At 46.9% G+C, this 17,593-nt stretch overlaps 1 protein-coding gene across 3 annotated transcripts in view; it reads right to left on the reverse strand.

Annotated features, from left to right (window-relative positions):
• The window catches only part of SHLD1 (shieldin complex subunit 1), a 45,315-nt gene extending 29,391 nt beyond the window's left edge, over positions 1-15,924 (reverse strand). Inside the window, exons 1-3 of one of the 3 annotated variants that reach the window (XM_083856689.1) lie at positions 15,882-15,924; positions 14,674-14,773; positions 13,279-13,447 (exon numbers count right to left, since the gene is read on the reverse strand). In XM_083856689.1, coding sequence (XP_083712815.1) covers positions 13,279-13,438 — 160 coding nt within the window. In that variant the 5' untranslated portion in view covers positions 13,439-13,447; positions 14,674-14,773; positions 15,882-15,924. Of the gene's footprint in view, positions 1-13,278; positions 13,448-14,673; positions 14,878-15,881 lie in introns of those variants that run through there. The other 2 variants (XM_083856688.1, XM_083856687.1) reach the window with 2 other exon arrangements.
• Positions 15,925-17,593: the final 1,669 nt, after the last annotated feature.

Raw genomic sequence — 17,593 nt, forward strand, 5'->3', positions numbered from 1 at the left:
GAGTTCCAGCATGTCCGGCACGGCAGCGCTCAGCGGTGGAGTCACTTCATTCAAGCCACGGTAGTCCACAGTCAATCTCCATTCTCTGTCGGATTTGCGCACAGGCCAGATGGGGCTGTTGAAGGGTGAGTGAGTTTTGCTGACCACCCCTTGGCTCTCCAGCTCACGAATCATCCGGTGGATGGGGATCACAGCATCTCGATCTGTCCGATATTGCCGGCGGTGCACTGTCGAGGTCGCAATTGGCACACGTTGCTCTTCCACCCTCAGGAGTCCTACTGCAGACGGGTTCTCTGATAATCCAGGCAAGGTGTTCAACTGCTTAATGTTCTCTGCCTCTACAGCAGCTATTCCAAAAGCCCACCTGAGTCCCTTTGGGTCTTTGTAATAGCCGTTCCGGAGAAAGTCTATGCCTAGAATACATGGAGCGTCTGGGCCGGTCACAATAGAATGTTTCTTCCACTCCTTCCCGGTCAGGCTCACCTCGGCCTCCACCAGGGTCAGTTGCTGAGATCCCCCTGTCACACCAGCAATGGAAACAGCCTCTGCCCCCACCTGTCCCGATGGTATTAAAGTACACTGCGCACCAGTATCAACTAAAGCATCATATTTTTGTGGCTCTGATGTGCCAGGCCATCGGATCCACACTGTCCAGAAGATCCGGTTTTCCCGTGCCTCTCCCTGGCTAGAGACAGGGCACCTCTAACACTGGTTATTATTCCCTTCCTGGGCATACATACTAGAGGTTCCTTCAAGGGGATCTGACACATCATACCCGGCAGCTCGGTCATGGGAGGTCGAGGCTACCTTCACCTTGGTGGAAGTTCCTCGGTTAGAGTTTCCCTCTTTGAGCTGACGCACCCGTGCTGCCAGGACAGAAGTGGGTTTCCCATCCCACCTACCCATGTCTTCCCCATGGTCACGCAGGAAGAACCACAAATTGGCCCTTGGGGTGTACCCTCTGTCTCTAGCTGGGGAATGTTGGGCACTGAATTTGGGGCCTGTAACTCGCACAGGGGCTGCATTAACTTTCTTCATCTCCTCCCTTATCTCCCTCATCTCCTCTTTGAACTCCTTAATCACAGCTGAGATATGAGCCTGCATTGGGCCATTGATCATGCTCTCATAATTCCTCAGCTTGTTGGCAACAGAACCCACGGTCTCTCGGTTAGTATCTGCATCAATTGTTGCAATAAAAGTGGTGTATTGAGATGGCCCAAGGTTTGCTAGGCTCCACAGCATTTGCCCTGTGCACCTGACTTTGTCGGGGTCATTGTCATGCTGTCCATCCCTCCCGAAGAGTACCTCCAATATTGCTACTTCCCTCAGCTGTTGGATCCCTTCCTCAAGGGTCTTCCAGCGCATCCTATGGTGGTGCTCCTGCATTCTTTCCCTGTGGACAAACCTCTCTCTGACACTCATTAAAAGCCGCTCCCAGAGAGAAAGAGACCCTGGCTCCCTTACAAAAATCTGATTCATACCTGAGTCCTGGGTCAAGGGTCCCAAGTTCCTTGCCTCACCACCATCCAGCTGCACGCCTGTACCCATAAGATCCCAGACCCGGAGTAACCAGGTAGTATAAGCCTCACGTCCCCGTCGCACAATGTCTTTGTGCAGGTTACGGAGACTTTCGTACCTCAGGGACTCGGTGATGATTGCAACCTCTGGCTCCCCTGTGGGTTGTGAGGTTCCTCCATTCCTATCCTTATCTGGGTGCTCAGCTTTCATCTTAGACCTCCTTGTTTCTACCGGGGCAACTGCTGCTGGCTGTGACTGCCTTTGTGGTTCGGCTGGACCCTGGACAGTTGTAACACCTGTGGGTTCCACTGCTGTACTATTTGGCTGTCCCTCTTGAAGGCAAAGTGAGGGTTTCTCAATAGCTGGGGAAATGCACTCCTTCAGCATTTGACTCATCTCCTTAACTAGAACCCCCACCCAATCTGGGTGGTTCATTTCTGAGACAGACTGTGGGGCAGGGTCAGGCTCTGGAACAGCAGCATCTCTAGTCTCTGGGGCAGGTGTCAGGGTAGTTCTCCATGTTAATCTTCCCTTATCTCTGAGTGCTAAATATAACAGGCATATCAACAACACCACCCATTGTATGACATCATTAGCATTCAGAGTGGATCTTAACCTTTCAAAAACTGGTGGAGCAGACCCAAAAAGATGGTTAAAAGGTTGGGAGAAAATCTCCCCTGGTGTCATTTCTTCACAATAGGTACCATTATTAAGGTAACCCCAAGAACACACAGTTAGTGTATGATAGCTCTGAATCCATGTACCTGCCTTCCAGAGGAAGTTAAAGATCCATGAATTCCTCACCTTATTAACCCATAAGCCAAACTGGATAACAGCCACAGTAGCCTTAGTTATAGGACCCATATCTAGATAAGGGCCTGCAAATGGGAGAAATACAGCCACGATCACGTGCCACCCAAACCAAGGTAAGCTAGACCACATGGTGACACTCAAAGATGTTTCTATATCAGTACACACAATTAGATTACTTAAGAACTATTATTCCCTTTTTCCTTTCAATGCCCTCGAGCCCCACGTTGGGCGCCAAGATCTGTCTTAGTTTGAAAAGACAGGAGTCTGTAAAGGAAGGCAAAAGCCTCCTGTGAAGTGGGAAAGGTAAACCCCCTCCCTCCCTCCGAATTACCACAATTTCAAAATAAAAAAAAACAGCTCTCAGGCAAAGGTATGGGAATGGGAATAATAGTTATTTACTAGAAAAAACTAAAATAGAAAAAAAAGAACAACAAATGTAATTAGTACAAACAAAACTACTGATACAGTCAGAAAACCTGACACCCTGAGGAGTCAGGGTGTTGGTAAAAGTCCAGTTGGATGGTGGCTGTGCCTCCTGCAGTGGCAGATGAAATGCTGCTGAAGCAGAGATCCTGTAGAAGGGTATAGTTCTCTGTGAGGGTCTGGTGATAGAGTAGATGGGCCTGGTCCTCCTCTGGGAATCCAGCAGGGAAGAAGCTGCTTCTCTGGGAATCCAGCGAAGATGGCTGCTCCTCTGGGAATCCAGTGAAAAAACTGGGCCGATGGCTTAGACCAAGCTTATTTTATGCAGGTAGGAATACTTGGTTCCTCCTTCTGGGTGGAGCATCTCACAATGGGATGATGTACCTTATCAGTCATGCAGTGAGTCACTTAATGGCCCATTAGCAGGAGACATCTCCCCGGAGGGAGACATTGTTCTTGGAAGAGATAAGATAACTGCCCCCCACCTCCAACAGATGGCAAATAGAATACATTCTTATCTCACAAATCCAGGACAGAAATACACGTATAAAAACAAACTACTGTGAGAGTACCAAAGCCTCCATTCATCTAGAAGACATTATAGTATAATTTTCTGTTTTCCCATGTTTATTCTTTCAGGTTCTTTTTGTCTCCTTTTTACAGATTAAGAAACCAAAAAAAATCCCCCAAAAAACCCAACAAACAAACTAACTAAAAAGCACGACAGCAACACCAAAAAAACCACACAGAAAACCCCAAAATTTTTCCTGTCAGGCACTGCAGCCTGTACAAAGCTGGGCCTTCCTTTAGGACTAACACCCACCATTGTATTACTTAGAGCTGTATAAAACAGCCTGTAGGCACCTATGGAAGGCAGGAATGCATGGCTTTACCTTCTTCACAAACCCAAATAACTTTTAGAGTAAGATAACCTCTCTGCTACATTTACAGAACACAGTGAACTTGAAAAACTCCAGCCCTCACCTGCTTCCACCTCTACCCAGAGAGAACACCAACAGAGCAGAGCCAGAAATCCCTCAACAGACTGAAAAGAACAGCAAAACAGCTCAAAATATTGTCATTTGCTTGCCAGTGCTTATTGCAGCAATAAATAACCAGCTGCCTGCCACCACCCTTCACAGAGAAGCCCTAAGCATGGAGGCTGGCTGGAAAGGCAGCAGCATTGCTCATCCTGAGAGCATTCCATCTGTCTGTCCACAGGCACAGAGATGTGCATGCACATGAGGCCCAGTTTCTATGGAATCTACACAACAGAAAGAAGGGAGGGCAGTGGGCTGGGGGAGTTGTTAAACTTCATGAAATGAAGGAAGAAACCAGATGCAGGAAGGCTCCAGGACAAACTTCATGTACTGCAACCCACACTGATGCTGAATCACTGGCCTGTGTTGTTTTGTTTCAAAAACTCTTGTGGATGATGATGCTGTGCTGTATTTTATACTTGCAGACTGCTACTAAGGGGCTATGACTCACTATTTTTTATGCTGCAGCCTCATCAGTTGCACACCAGTGAGCTCAGTGAAGTAAACCAGAGGAAGAGAGAAGAAAAATGAGACCTGAATGAAGACAAAGATGTAATTTAAATTCAGTGCCAGATGCCCCACAGGTAAGTGGTGATAGGAGTCTGAGCTGTGAGGCTTCAGGAGCACTTCACTGGGCTCGATCCAAGCCAGATGTTACAGAGGGGAAACCAGCAAACATTGAGAGCAGCACGTGAATGCAAAGGGACCCAATAACTGCACACAAATCCAGGGAAAACTCCACAAAGACCTCCACAACCCTGGCATTAATCCAAGCCATGCAAGGCCCTGCAGTCAGAGGAGGGTACTGGCAGGCAGCGCTGCTTAGTGCTCATCCTCATCCTCAACTCATCTCTGGAGCAGCCCCTGGAGCACTCCAAACCCTCCATCCATCCTGAGCTCCGCTCAGGTACATGGAACAAAGGCACCCTGCCCACAGCTCCTGCTCAGCTCACTCCAAATTTTCCATGGCAAAACTGGATAGGAAAAATCTGCATCCTTTCACAGCAGCAGGTCTGGCCTCTACACTAAGCAGCCTCCTGGGAGCACAGCTTCTCATTTAAACAGCACCAGTATAACTTTCTTGTCCTCCTCCCTGCCACTAGGCACAGGGGATTCCCTGAAATGTGTTCTTCTGTTGCCAATTCACAGCAGCTCCTAAAGAAGCTTCAAATTCAGGGAATAAATTCAGAGGCAATAAGGGACCACAGCAATCAGGGCAGATGTATCTTGTTTTCTGTTGCTAAATTTCAACAACTGCCAGTGCAGGGCCTCATGGGTCCAATAAACTCCAGATGATTGTCCTACCACACAGTCACAGGCTGAAAAAACATTTGAATGACTGAGGGCTAAACGTAAGGAAAGCTTCCCAGTGAAAATAAAAGTCAGGCTGTGCATATTTGATCACTGGCGCCCAAAATTAGGGTCCCCCAAAGTGTTTTGCGTATCAGGACAGCTGATTCTGATAAATTACAAGACAAAACCCTTACATTTAGAATCAGATCAGGAGAAAAAAAAAAAAAGTAGAAATCTTACTAATAAGAAAACAAGAGGTTTTAAAGAGATTTGAGGAGTGATATTTCTTATTTCTGTGTTGTGTATAAGCAGAGCATTAAATTGCCCTCTAAACCACAAACACCACTCACAACTGGACTGAAGGTGAGATGTCCCAGAGCATCTGAACAAATGTGTGAACCTCAGATTTTATTGGAAGCTCTGTACCATCATTTACCTGGGCTCTCTACCTGGAGCACAGCTGCACTTCAGGTCAATGCAAACCGTACTTCTTTCCTCCAAGCACTGATGCTAATGTGGGTGACTCCACAGCACAAAGAAATATCCCTGAGAGCTGGCACAGACTGGCCTCTACACGGCATTCCAAGGCAATCTGCCCTTTTCTTCTGCCCTAGCTCGACATCCCCCGTCATTTAAATCGCCATTTTTAAGGGACTTTCACAGATCTTTACCACCCACACCAAAGTGAGAGAGCTGAGACACCCAGGCAGGTTCTGCAGACTGCAGGGAAGGGCAGTGCTGCTTTTACATAACGATGTTGTCACAGGCATTCCATGTTTTGCCACTTGCTGGCTGCTCAGCACAGACACCCAAGGATCATCCTGGGTCATTCTTGCATCATCTACACTACAACAAAACCAGAACACCAAGCTTCAAAGAGCAACTCTGTTATACAAGAAAGGAGCCAACATCTTGGGAGCCCCAAACAAAATTTAAAATTGACAGAAAGATGCCATGAACACACGTCCAGGGAACGGGAACAGCCACAGCCTTTTGCAGCTTTCCATTATTATTTCAATTACTAAAGATTCATAGCATTTTCTTCCAACAAAAAAATAAAGCATTTTGTGGAGGTGTTTCAGCTCTACAGCAGTTCTTACCCTCCAAAGTAAACAGAACAATTCATGCACACATGAGGATGTTTCACAACTGCCATTACTACATTATTGAAGCACTTTGTTAGAAAAATTACTACCCTGGGCTCACAGGCCTCAAGATTTGCTTTGTAGCTTCTCTTCTCCAGCTGTTCAGGAAAATTGGGAATTTCACTGAAATTGTTTCCTACAAAAGATGCTTTTCTTTCTAAAAACAGAAAGAAAAATGGGACAAGTCTAACCTGGACACTACAGGAGGCTCTGCAGGAGCCACAGTCCAACCCCTTGATGTTCCCATTCTCCTCTGTGGTCTTTGTCCCCTGTGTAACTTTCATGTCTGTCAATCTTGTAATGCAAACTTCTTGCATGGTTTTAAAGCTAAAAATACATCCTAAAGCTTTGGGTTTGTTTTGGGGTTTTTTTAAGGAAACCAAACCTTTTTCTCCACAGTAGTAAAGTGAACTTCTTTGGCTCTCAAGGTTCCAAACACTGAGCACTGATTGCTCAGATACATTGAAATCTGGTTCATATTACCCTTGTTTAGACACAAGTGCACACAAATTCACCACTACAACAGGAAAGCAGGGGGCACTGCTTGCTGAAATACTTTATGGACACCTGGACCCAACACAACACAACTACACTTATCAATAGTCACTTCTCAAGGGTAAGAAGCATCTATGGCAGGTTATCTTGGAATTCAGCATATAAAAGCATCCCTTGCCCAAAAAAGAGGAAATGTATTGAAGTTAACATGGTAACCCAAGGTGGTGGGTGGGTAAAGAGCTCACATCCACATGCAGAATATTCTCTGCATCAATGGAGATGTCATTGCTACCCATCTTCCCATACCCTTCCAGCCCCACAGTTACATCAGGGATTGTTCCCATGGCTCCTGAGCTTCAACATAACAACAGACTTCATGAAAACTTAGTGATTAGACAATATAACCCCTTCTGCACAGGATTTCTGATCTCCCCCTTGACCTGACAGCTTAATTTCATCTCTCCCTTTGCTGAATCCTGCACTTTCATTCAACCCATATCCTTTCTATTGGCACTTCAGCAGCTTTGCACAGAGCCACAACAATGCTCAAGGCAGCTGAGCTGGGCAGTGAAGCAGATGAGGATCTCTGCAAGATCAGATGTGCTTCCAAATCTGATTGTGAGAAGGAAATGGCTCAAGGCCAGCACCTGAGCAAAAAGGAGGTGGTAAAAGCAGTCCCTGGGCAAGATGGCACAGATGAGTCTAAACAAGGCATTTATCTGTTTCAGAAAAGAATGGAACTTGAGGAATGGGGAAGCACTCATTAAGGAGAAACCCAAGCAAGGAGCAGCTTTTCAGCCACATCTGTAATGTATTTTGCAGCTTCACAGAGACTCTGATTTTGCAGCATCCTTGGTCAGAAAGAACTCCTGAGGTCTTCCTTTAGTAGCTTAGAAATTGTTCTTTGCTCCCATAATATTTAATGGCATTGTAGGGGTTGCAAATGATGTCTCAATTTGCTTATTATTCCCCTTTAAACACCATATTTGAACAGCTTCTGTTCCCAATTATAATTTTCCATCTCAAAGGACTCCCCATCTATATTTCAGAGGATGAAAAATGATTCATAAAGAATTTAACAAACTCTCATCCACTCTTGCCCATTGATCAAATTCTTGATATTTATTTACAGGATTTAGTTCCTTCTCATGTAAATGATTAAAGCTCATGGCCTGGTAAGATAAAACAACATTTGCACAATGATGTACAAAGCTGCCTCACAGCTACCTTAGGAACAATTGCCATGATGACATGACTGCAGTCTGGATTGGATTAGGTCACAGCAATAGACAAACACTGATAATTGTGATGATAGAACTGAAAAGTCCAGGCTGGAATGACACTTTAGATAAAGGTAAGGAAGAAATGGGGCAGAACAGGGTGATATTAAAAGCTCCCAGCCCCACCAGAGGGCAGACAAAGCTCTACACACCTGACAGGACCCCACTGTCTGGCACTGATGGGGTGACCACAGGTGTCCCCAAAGCCACACTCCCCTCCACAACTGGACAGGGGCAAAGAAATACAGCAAAAGGTTCATGAGTTGAAATAAGGACAGGGAGAGAGCACTCACCAAATACAATCATGGTAGATTCAGCTTGGGGAAATTCAATTAATTTATTACCAATCAAAATCAGAGCAGGTAATAAGACGCAAAACAAATTCTCCTTCCCAAGGGACAAACTCCCAAGCTCCTCTTCGTGCACAGAAACACAGAATCCCATCTGACAACATCAGTGCAGCAGTACAACTCCTTGTCTCTGTCACTGAGGCATTTCCTCAGTAGCTGATTTCTAATTATGATGGTTCAATACAAACTGTTCACTTCCCTAGAACACAGAGGTACTCTGAAGCATTAAAGTAATTTTTTCCCTTACTGATGTATGTACAGTGCTCTAATTCTCCCCAAAAAGGACCAGTTTTCTTCCTCAGACTGTGAAGAATAAAGCATTGCCTTTTTCAGTTCTAGGATTTATTTTTGGCTGGATGCTTTATATAGCACATCCCTGAAAAATTAAATTACACCAGAGTTAAGACATACAGTGACCCAGTAGAGTCCAGGGCTTCCTTTTGTGTGCTGTGCAGTTTCCCTGTATTCCTTTTATGTCAGTGGGCATAAATTCCACCTTGCCTTTTCACCCAGTACTCAACACAACTGGAGCACAAAGAGATTCCTGGAAGGTTCGTGATGCCAAATTCACCAGAGCCATGGAGTCACCCACTGAAGGGCGTGCCCAGACCCTCAGTGGAGCTGCACAACTTCAAGCCCACTGTCCCACATCAACTATAGAAAATTAACAGCGTTGAAACATTTTGCCTTTCTTTTTCCTCTTGATAAGACTCGAGTCTAAGAAAAATCTAGCATTTTGGTCACACTTGATTAAAAACAATCATTTAAAAAACCCACCAGCCCTCTGAGGTTTTAAGCCTGACAGGCTGGTGGAATCAGAAATAGGAAACATTGAGCACTAGAGGGCAGCAGGAAACAAACCAAAACCGGTAAAAATCCACCAATTCCCAAAACAGGGACTATGTTCTTCAACAAGGCCACTGTGCTTAACCAATTTCAAGCCAACAAACTGGTTTAAAAACAAAAACAATTCTGTTGTTCTATGGTTAATAATGATTAGTTCTGTTGTTTGGGACCACTGTTCAAACTGACGTGGGTTTGCATGTTAACTTCCCACAGTCAAAGAAGACTCTTCACATCACAAAGCACCTTTGAACAGCAGCCTTCCCTTCACCATCAGAGCAAACCAAAAAGTTAAATATTCTCTGTGCGATGTGTATCTCTTAGGCAAAGGGGACTATCAGGAGTTTCTGTATCTAACCTGGAGTGCAGTTAGAAGTCCTTTCTAGCTCAGCTTCAGCTCAGTCTGAAAGTGATTTAAAATATCATACACATTTTGGATTTACAAAGTTACACAGACCTCTTGAAGAGACTACATATAAAAGTTTTTAGCCAGACAAAAAAAACATTTTGGAAGTTTGGCAACTCTTGGCAGCAGTGGCAGCTCAGAGAGCCAAGCTGTAATTTCTACACCAAGTAATGAGCACTGAGTTCTGGGATGAACTGAACCTCCCAAGAGCCAGCCCTGAAAGGTTGCTGCTGGTGTGACAAAACGCACTCCTTTCATTTTCAGCCTCTACATCAACACTTGGGAACAACTCCTGGACAGGAAAAGCACAAGCCATGCTAGATCTCTTCAGGAAACATAAACCCACTATTGCAAAACAGATTAAGTAACACTTGACAGGCCAGAGGACGTGGAAGAGAGGAGAGAGCATTTAAGGACAAGTCAGAACACGTGTACCAACACTAGCACCACTCCTCAGCTGCTAAGAGAAGACACAACAAAACTGGGCACCTAAATTCACTGGGAATAGGTAACATTCTTTTTTTCCAGAGAAATCTAAATTGCCTGTAAAACTGACAGCTTTCAAATTCAGTAGAATTCCTCCAGGGCTGCACTAGCAAATCCAGTCCTGCCTGAACACAGAGCCCTGTGCTCTACCAATTTGTAGACCACGTCAGTTTTTTATTCTCTAATGCTTTCTTAGGTTGCAGTTTTTCCAGGTAAAATAGTAGTTTTCCACTGTCCCTGGTACTCTCTGGTTCAGTGCCCTACATGAAAAGTCACATTGCCAGTGATTTATTTCTTTGGAAACAACCTTTATTAGCTTCCTATGAAATATTAATCTAAACAACTGAAGGCTTTCCCACACATACATTTGAGTGCTGCCTGCCAAGTAGGAACTTTTGCTGGCAACTTTTCTTAATCCAGAGGAAGTGGTAAGGTCTTCCTGGTGTATTAAGCAAACTGAGTAATGCAGATTAAAAATGATAAACAATTAGATTTTTTAAAACATTATCTTCCAGTATGAGGCAAAAAAAGATGAAGCATACTGAAGTGTTTACTGATCCCATTTAATTTTCTCAGCCTACCACCACTTAGACCCTGGAACTCACTATGACAATAAGCTAAAGGTATGAATGGCTGTTGCAAGAGCAGAACCCTCATTTCCACACAAATATTTAGTAATATTCCAACAGCACTACTGTTTTCTTGCCTGGGGATGCCTGATTTCAGGAGGCCCTATACTCATGGCTAATGACTACTCTGCTATTAAAAGTGATGGAGCCTCTCCAGACTAATCAAACCTGTCACTGGTGCCTCAGGCAGCAGGAATAGCCCATAACCATTTCCACCTCCTGAGGCATGGATGGTGTGGGAATTCAGTCAGTCTCAGGCCAGTTCATGCTGCAGATGGCAGAAAACACAGCCCATCCTGCCAGTGAGTTGCATTCCTAAGGAAACTGCCACATCCCCAGAGACCTGTGGGCCTCTTGGAAATGCTTTTGAATCACTGAGGAGGAAGATCCTCATCCATCCTACCCAAGCCCCAGGATCCAATCTGGTGGTCATACTGTGGGGTGAAACCCAGAGCCACTCCTCTCTCACTCACAGGGTGCCACAGCAGCTCTCAATGTCTCCTGACAAAACAAACAAGCAAAGGAGCGCCTTTCCCAGGATACATTTGTCAGAAGCTGCTTTTCCAAGAATATCTGATGTGGGCAGACTGCTTCTGAAACCATCTTCCTGTCTCTTCTGCCACAGTGACCAAACTCAATGGGTTGGGATGTTGAAGTTGCATCAAAAGAGAGAGTTTAAGTGGGTATGTATATTGGTTTGGTACTGTTATGAGCAGAAAAGAACCAAGATGTTCAGAGCATGAGTTAGTTATCCTGTGACACTTGGATTATTTCACTCCAGGAGCATCCCACAATTATTGCTAAGTGGTTTCAGTTGTGAGCAGTCCCCACAATAAGCAATGAAGGGGAGGTTCATGGGTCTCACTGCCCTCCTCAGCACACCTGGAATCCCCACTGGCACCAGGAGGTGTTGGGGACAGCCAGGAGGCAGGATGTGACCTCTCAGCATACCTTGGTGCTGAGCTCCAGCTGCCTGCTCCACACAGACACCACAAACCCTTCCCCAGTGCTGTCATTTCCTCCTGCTTTGCTCCCACCAAGCCTCAGACATTCCTGGGACTGCCAAGTGTTCATGCAGTTATTCCATGTGTCCCATCCAACACAGCAATCAAAGTCAGCTGCCCTGAGCCACACTAAATGGTGTTTGAGCAACACATCCCAGGAACTGCCCCACAGCTCCCAGGATTGCTTCATACCTGTGGCACAGAGCTTGTGAAACCTGAGCAGGCAAATGCCTCCCAGCCTGTCTCACTGCCAGAGGAGCTTCTCCATCCTCCTCTCCCATGACAGTGCGAAAGGTCGGCTCAGGACATTCCTTGCAGTGCTGGTCACTTCTCTTACACACAAAAATAAAGCAGAACCTCAAACCAAACATGTTATTGCTCCAGTGCAATGTGGACCATGGAATGTGAGACATGTTGTGGTTTAAAGCAGAGGTTAACGGCAGAAGGTTCCCATCATTAACATAAGACATGTGATTTCCTGGTCTGTGTGGAAAACCAAAGCAGGACTTGGTTTTTACTGCTGGCAGATCCCATTACAGTTCTGAATGTCCCACACTTAGAGCTGAAGGCAACTGCACAGGCAATCAGTCAACATCAGTTGGCAGATCCCATTGCTTACCTGTTTAGCACAAAAATAATGGAATTCCCACTGAAAGTAACTCATCTGTTGAATTTCAAGCTAATTTCTTGGAAGCAGGCCACAGAAAACCACTTTAGATAAAGACGAGTACTTTGACATTACTCCAGAAATGTTGTCAGTGACCTTTCACATGCTCAGGTGTCTTGACAAATCCTCTCCACAAATTATTTGTTGACCAGAACTTACTTCCCCCTCACAATATTAAAGATAATTACTAGAACCTTAATTCCAGCCAGCATGAATATGTGGCAACAAGTACCACTGCACCAGCACATTTTGATTTCACATTCCTTGCCAGCTGTGCCTTATCTTCCCAAATATATGATTTATACCATTACTTCTAAGAATCTGGAGTAGTGGCTGACCTAAAATGCCACTTCTGTAGAAGCCAGTCTTCTTTCAAGTCAGGAAACTGCTGTCTCACTAGAGTTGAACTGAAGCAGTCTTCACACTACTGTCATTAACACAAGCAAAGACTCAGTTATTATTATTATTAAAATAATGGGGTAATGAGGCCACATCCTGAGCTCGTGAGGAGCACATGAAAAACATAAAGAAAAGTTTAAAAACTCTTCCTACTGACTATGGAAATTTGAGACAGCGTTTACTCCTGGTGTCTGAATGACTACTCTATTAGTTGTCCTGAGAACACACTAAACATGAAGAGTATTGCAGAACATGAGCAGCTGACAGCATCCTGTGAGCTGCTTTCCTGTGTCCCATCAATCCACAGGCCCCACAGGACCTGCCCAGCTAAATCTGGATTTACCAGACTGCAGCTCTGGTAAAATTGTGTTTTATGACAGGCAGGTGCACCAGGGCCAGCCTGCAGTGACTCAGTCAAACAACACTCTGCCCACACAGATGAAGCACTGGCTAAAGAAAAAGCATGTGGAGAGGGAGAAGCTGTTACCTGTGGGTGGAGAGGGAAAAATATCCTCAGAAGGATAAAGCTCCTGGCTGTTTTCAGAGCTGTGTGGAGGCAGAAAGTGCTCTGCTAGGTCACAGCCAGAGGGGAGGTCCAATGTGCTGCTTCCTGAAGTGTGACATGGTGATGTCTCCTTTCCTTCCATGGTCCCACACTGCAGACAGAAATGAGACTCAGATGGGTTTCTAGAGCACGAAAATCTAAGCAGAAGTTCAACACAAATGATCTGGCTTTTATGAGCTCACAGGAGGGGTTCCAGTATAATCATACTTTAATTAAGAAAATAAAAACAAATTTAAGGTATAAAGAAGGAACAACAGCAAGCCCCATACATAACAGCCCTCAGCCTTAAGTAGGATAACTAGGAGACCACAATAAATCTGAATTTCCAGAAGTACAGCCTCAGGCTACAGATCTGGTGGTCAGGCAATGGCCTGTGACCCTACAGGCTCACATTTATCTTCTTTTCTATAAAATTAAGATAATAAATGCTTGTCTGGAGGGTATTACCCTTAAGGAATGTGATGGCCACAGTGGGCAAGGAAACCTCCAGAATACATTAGGAGTGAAAAATAAATACCCCCAGGCAGATTTTTTTAAAAAATAACACAATTCCTTAGGTGCTTTTGTGCAGAGTAAACTTTTAGCTGAGATACACCTCTGACTTTTGCAACTGGCCAACTCACTAATGAAGGGAGGGGAGATGATGGCTGGGATACCAGAGAAGAACAGCTGCCTTACCTTGGAAGGAAAAGGTCTCACTCATAGAAAGTTTCCAGACAAAAAGAAGTGGAAGGTTAAAAACAAAAAGTACACAACCATCTTCCCCCAACAGAAGGAAACTTCTCCTCTGTTGCTCTTTATGCACCAAAACATACATGATCCATGCATAAGGAACACAGAGAAGGAAAACTTTCCTCAAATATTGTGTTTATGATGTGTGCTACTTTTAAGCAGAATAGTATTTTAGAGAACTAAACTACCTATTCCCTTCATTGGTCTGGAAAAACCCCATAAACACAGACCACAAGCCCAATGAATTCTATCCCTCCAGGGCCAAATCACAGCAATAGGAGTTGCTGGTGTGATACCACTGATGGGAGCTGCAGTAGCCCTGGATGTCTCTACCAGCTGCCTGTGCTGCTCCCGTTCCTTCTCTTGCCACAACAAGATTAACAACATGTGCAACCGTGTTTTGATCAGGCTGAGATTAAAACAAAGCAGTTTAAAAAAAACATACAGTTTTCCTCTGGATTAGCTCCCTCTAGTCCTATCCCCAAAACTTATGATGAGATCACAACTGATGGTGTTTGTGAGAAAAGGCTCAGCCCCGGGCCTTCAGACAAATGAAAGAGATTCACTAATTCCTCTGTGCCATACCTGATGTGCAAACAGTCCCTTTGGACAAAGTCCAGGAGCAAACAGTCTGGTGCTGCTTCAGGATTCCCTTAATCTTTCTTCATGGTTTGCCAAGCCCAGACTGCTGGAACGAAACAAACAGGTCAGTTAGATGCTTTGCACCAGCTGATGTGGCAGATGGACAGGGTGACCTTTCAAAGTGCATATGCTAGCCAGTGTCAACAGCCAGTCATCACGTATTCCACTGTTTGCTGGGTCAGGTACAGAGGAACATTTTTTTCTAGGAAGCAGAGCACATCTAGTTATGCCTTTGAACCTCCTGACAGCAGTGGACACCTCCTGGAAAGGGGCTGGTACATCCTAGAAGTAAAAGCAAGATTTTCTTTACAAGAAGCTGCCAGATGGGCTGTTTATTCAAAACCCATTAAGCAGAGAAGCAAGTAATAGCTGGCAGCCTTCCCTCCATCCTGTGGAGAGCAGGTATTTCCCCACCAGGCTTATCTAGAGGTGTCTTGACGTCAACAGCCTGTTCTGTCAAACCTCAGCCAGGAAACATGTTTTAAGAGAGCCACAAAACCCAAATACTATTTCCTTTGCCATTATCTCGATTATTTTTACTAAGCAACCAGGACAGACATACTTTCATGCAGAAACTGGATATTTTTTGGGCCACCCTCACCCCTTGGCACTGCACAGCCGCCAACACTCCAAAGGCCAGTCCTGCACAGGCCTGCCCAGCTGGCAGAACGTGATGGACACAGCAGCGTGTGAGGCACTGCCCTGCTCAGCAGCTCAGGGGGGTTCTCTTCCTCCCGGCCTCGTTTCTTTCCCCTTTTCCTGCCGGCAACATTCACGCGTTATTCCAAAACCCCCTCCCTTGGCACTGAACTGCAATAAGAGTGACACCGGGCACGGTGCGAGCCCGAAGAGCGGTGCGGGCCAAAGCCGGAGCCCACCCCTCACCGCCTCCTGAGGGGAAACACCGCTGCAGGAACCCAAGAGCAGCCAGAGCTCGGGGGAGGAGGGAGCAGGATTACAGGAAAAGGCAAAAGCGCGGCAGGGCTGCCCCGGGCCCGCACAGCCGCCCCGGGCCCAGCGAGGGCCCGCCCGCCCCGAGGCCGCCCAAGGGCCGGGGGAAGCGGGCAGAAGCCTCAGGGCTGGGGCAGACGTGACCGGAGAGCCCCGAGCACGGCGTTTGCGGGGAGAGGAGCCCCAGCAGCGAAACGCACAGGGACAGGAACCCGGACACGGCGGTAGCGGTGCCGCCCAGAGCGGCTGCGCAGGGCCCGGGCCCGCCCCCGCCGCGCTGCGGGTGGATTTCAAAATGTTTCCAGCTGGGTTTGGGTTAAAACGCGTTTAGCTCGGGTTTATCCCCCTGGAGACAGAGGGGAGGGGTCTTGGCGAGGTTGGGCAGGGGCGCTGTCCCGTGCCTGGCACACGGGGGGCTTTAGGCCGCCGCCAGCAGAGGTGCAGCGTGGCCGAGGCCCGAGCGGCGATGAGCCTGCGGCTGCGGAGTGCAAACACCATAGCGGGGGCTGAGGGAAAACCAACACCATTCCCAGGCGGGACATGAGCCGCCAGCCTTCCCCCGAGGGACATGCACCGAGGAGTTTGAACAGGCGGCGGAGGGAAGCTCGGCACACCCTGCGGAGCAGCGGGATGCAAACCACGCTGATCTGGGGCACCCGGCGCCTTCGGCCTGTGCAGCCACAGCTGCAACAGGCCTAGCGACAAGGACATTTGCCGACACAGACATCCTGGCTGTTCCCCAGGGCTGCAGGGAGTGTGGTGGACAGGTGCTGGATGCTTGTGGAGCACAGAGAATGTAGCGCCGCCGCCTGAGAGCGCGGCTCGGCACAGGGCAGAGGGCGAGGAGGATTCGCGCTGGCACCATCTGGGCAGGCAGTCGGAAGGAAAGCTGCCAGGGCAGGGAGAGGGAGCTGCCTGGGCTCTTTGGCAGGTCTGCTGTGGGAGAGACTGGGTGTGGAAGCCTGGGAATTACCTGGATGAGCCAGATGAAAGCTTAGCCCGGGTTCACTACACGGAGGGAATAAACCTGAGACCTTGGCAGGTGGGGCAGTAGGAAGATGCTAACAGAGTAAGCCCCGTTGGTTCAAGACCTTGGACTTATGAGGTCAAGCCCCTGCCCTGTAACCAAGTTTGGGCACCTGCCCTCAGGTAAAACCCTATAAAATGCCAGGCTAACCACACCCCTATGGTCTGTGCATTAAATCCTGTCTTTGAGCTATCCATCGTACCCATCTCAGTTATTAGCCATGTGCAACCCAGCCAAACCAGGACTGGGGTCATGGGGATCCCCCCGCCTTGAAAAAGCTGGGAGTTTTTTCCAAGAGCCTTTGGACTTCAGAGTAGTGAGGGCAAACTGATGTGTTTAGGAGGAAGTCACTAAAAGGAAGAAAATCAGTTTGAAGTCCCGCGGCTGCCAAGAGGGCTTTGTTTTTCTCGCAGTTGAGGTGGGAAAGGTCTCCACAGGGAGAGCCTTTGGCTCTGTGTTTCAGGCACAGCAGTGACTCTGCCTCGCCCTTACAGTGTCTCCTGAGCCAGGCTTGGGCATTTGGGGTCACTGCACAATTGGAGATGCAAACCTAGCTACACCCTGAGCTGGAACTAACCCTGAACTCTAGTACTAGGCTACCTCTTGCCAGTCGTATCTGTCCCCAAGAACTCCCCATCACTCTCTGGGGGCCTTCTGTGACCTGGAAAGGCAACACTTCATTTCCTTGCAGGGATTGAAGCTGGAGCTGAGGTGTGGAATGCCAAACATCAGCAGATCTGCTTTATTTAGCAGTGGGAGCACATGCAATATTACAGCATCCAGAAAACAGTCATCTCTGTGACTTCACCCCACTGGATCATGCCAAGTCCCTGCCACTAGAAAAGCTCTGTCAATGGGAAACACCACTGGCTCCTGGAAAAGCAA

Source organism: Zosterops lateralis (assembly GCF_965231275.1).
Source record: "Zosterops lateralis genome assembly, chromosome: 3".
Taxonomy (NCBI): domain Eukaryota; kingdom Metazoa; phylum Chordata; class Aves; order Passeriformes; family Zosteropidae; genus Zosterops; species Zosterops lateralis.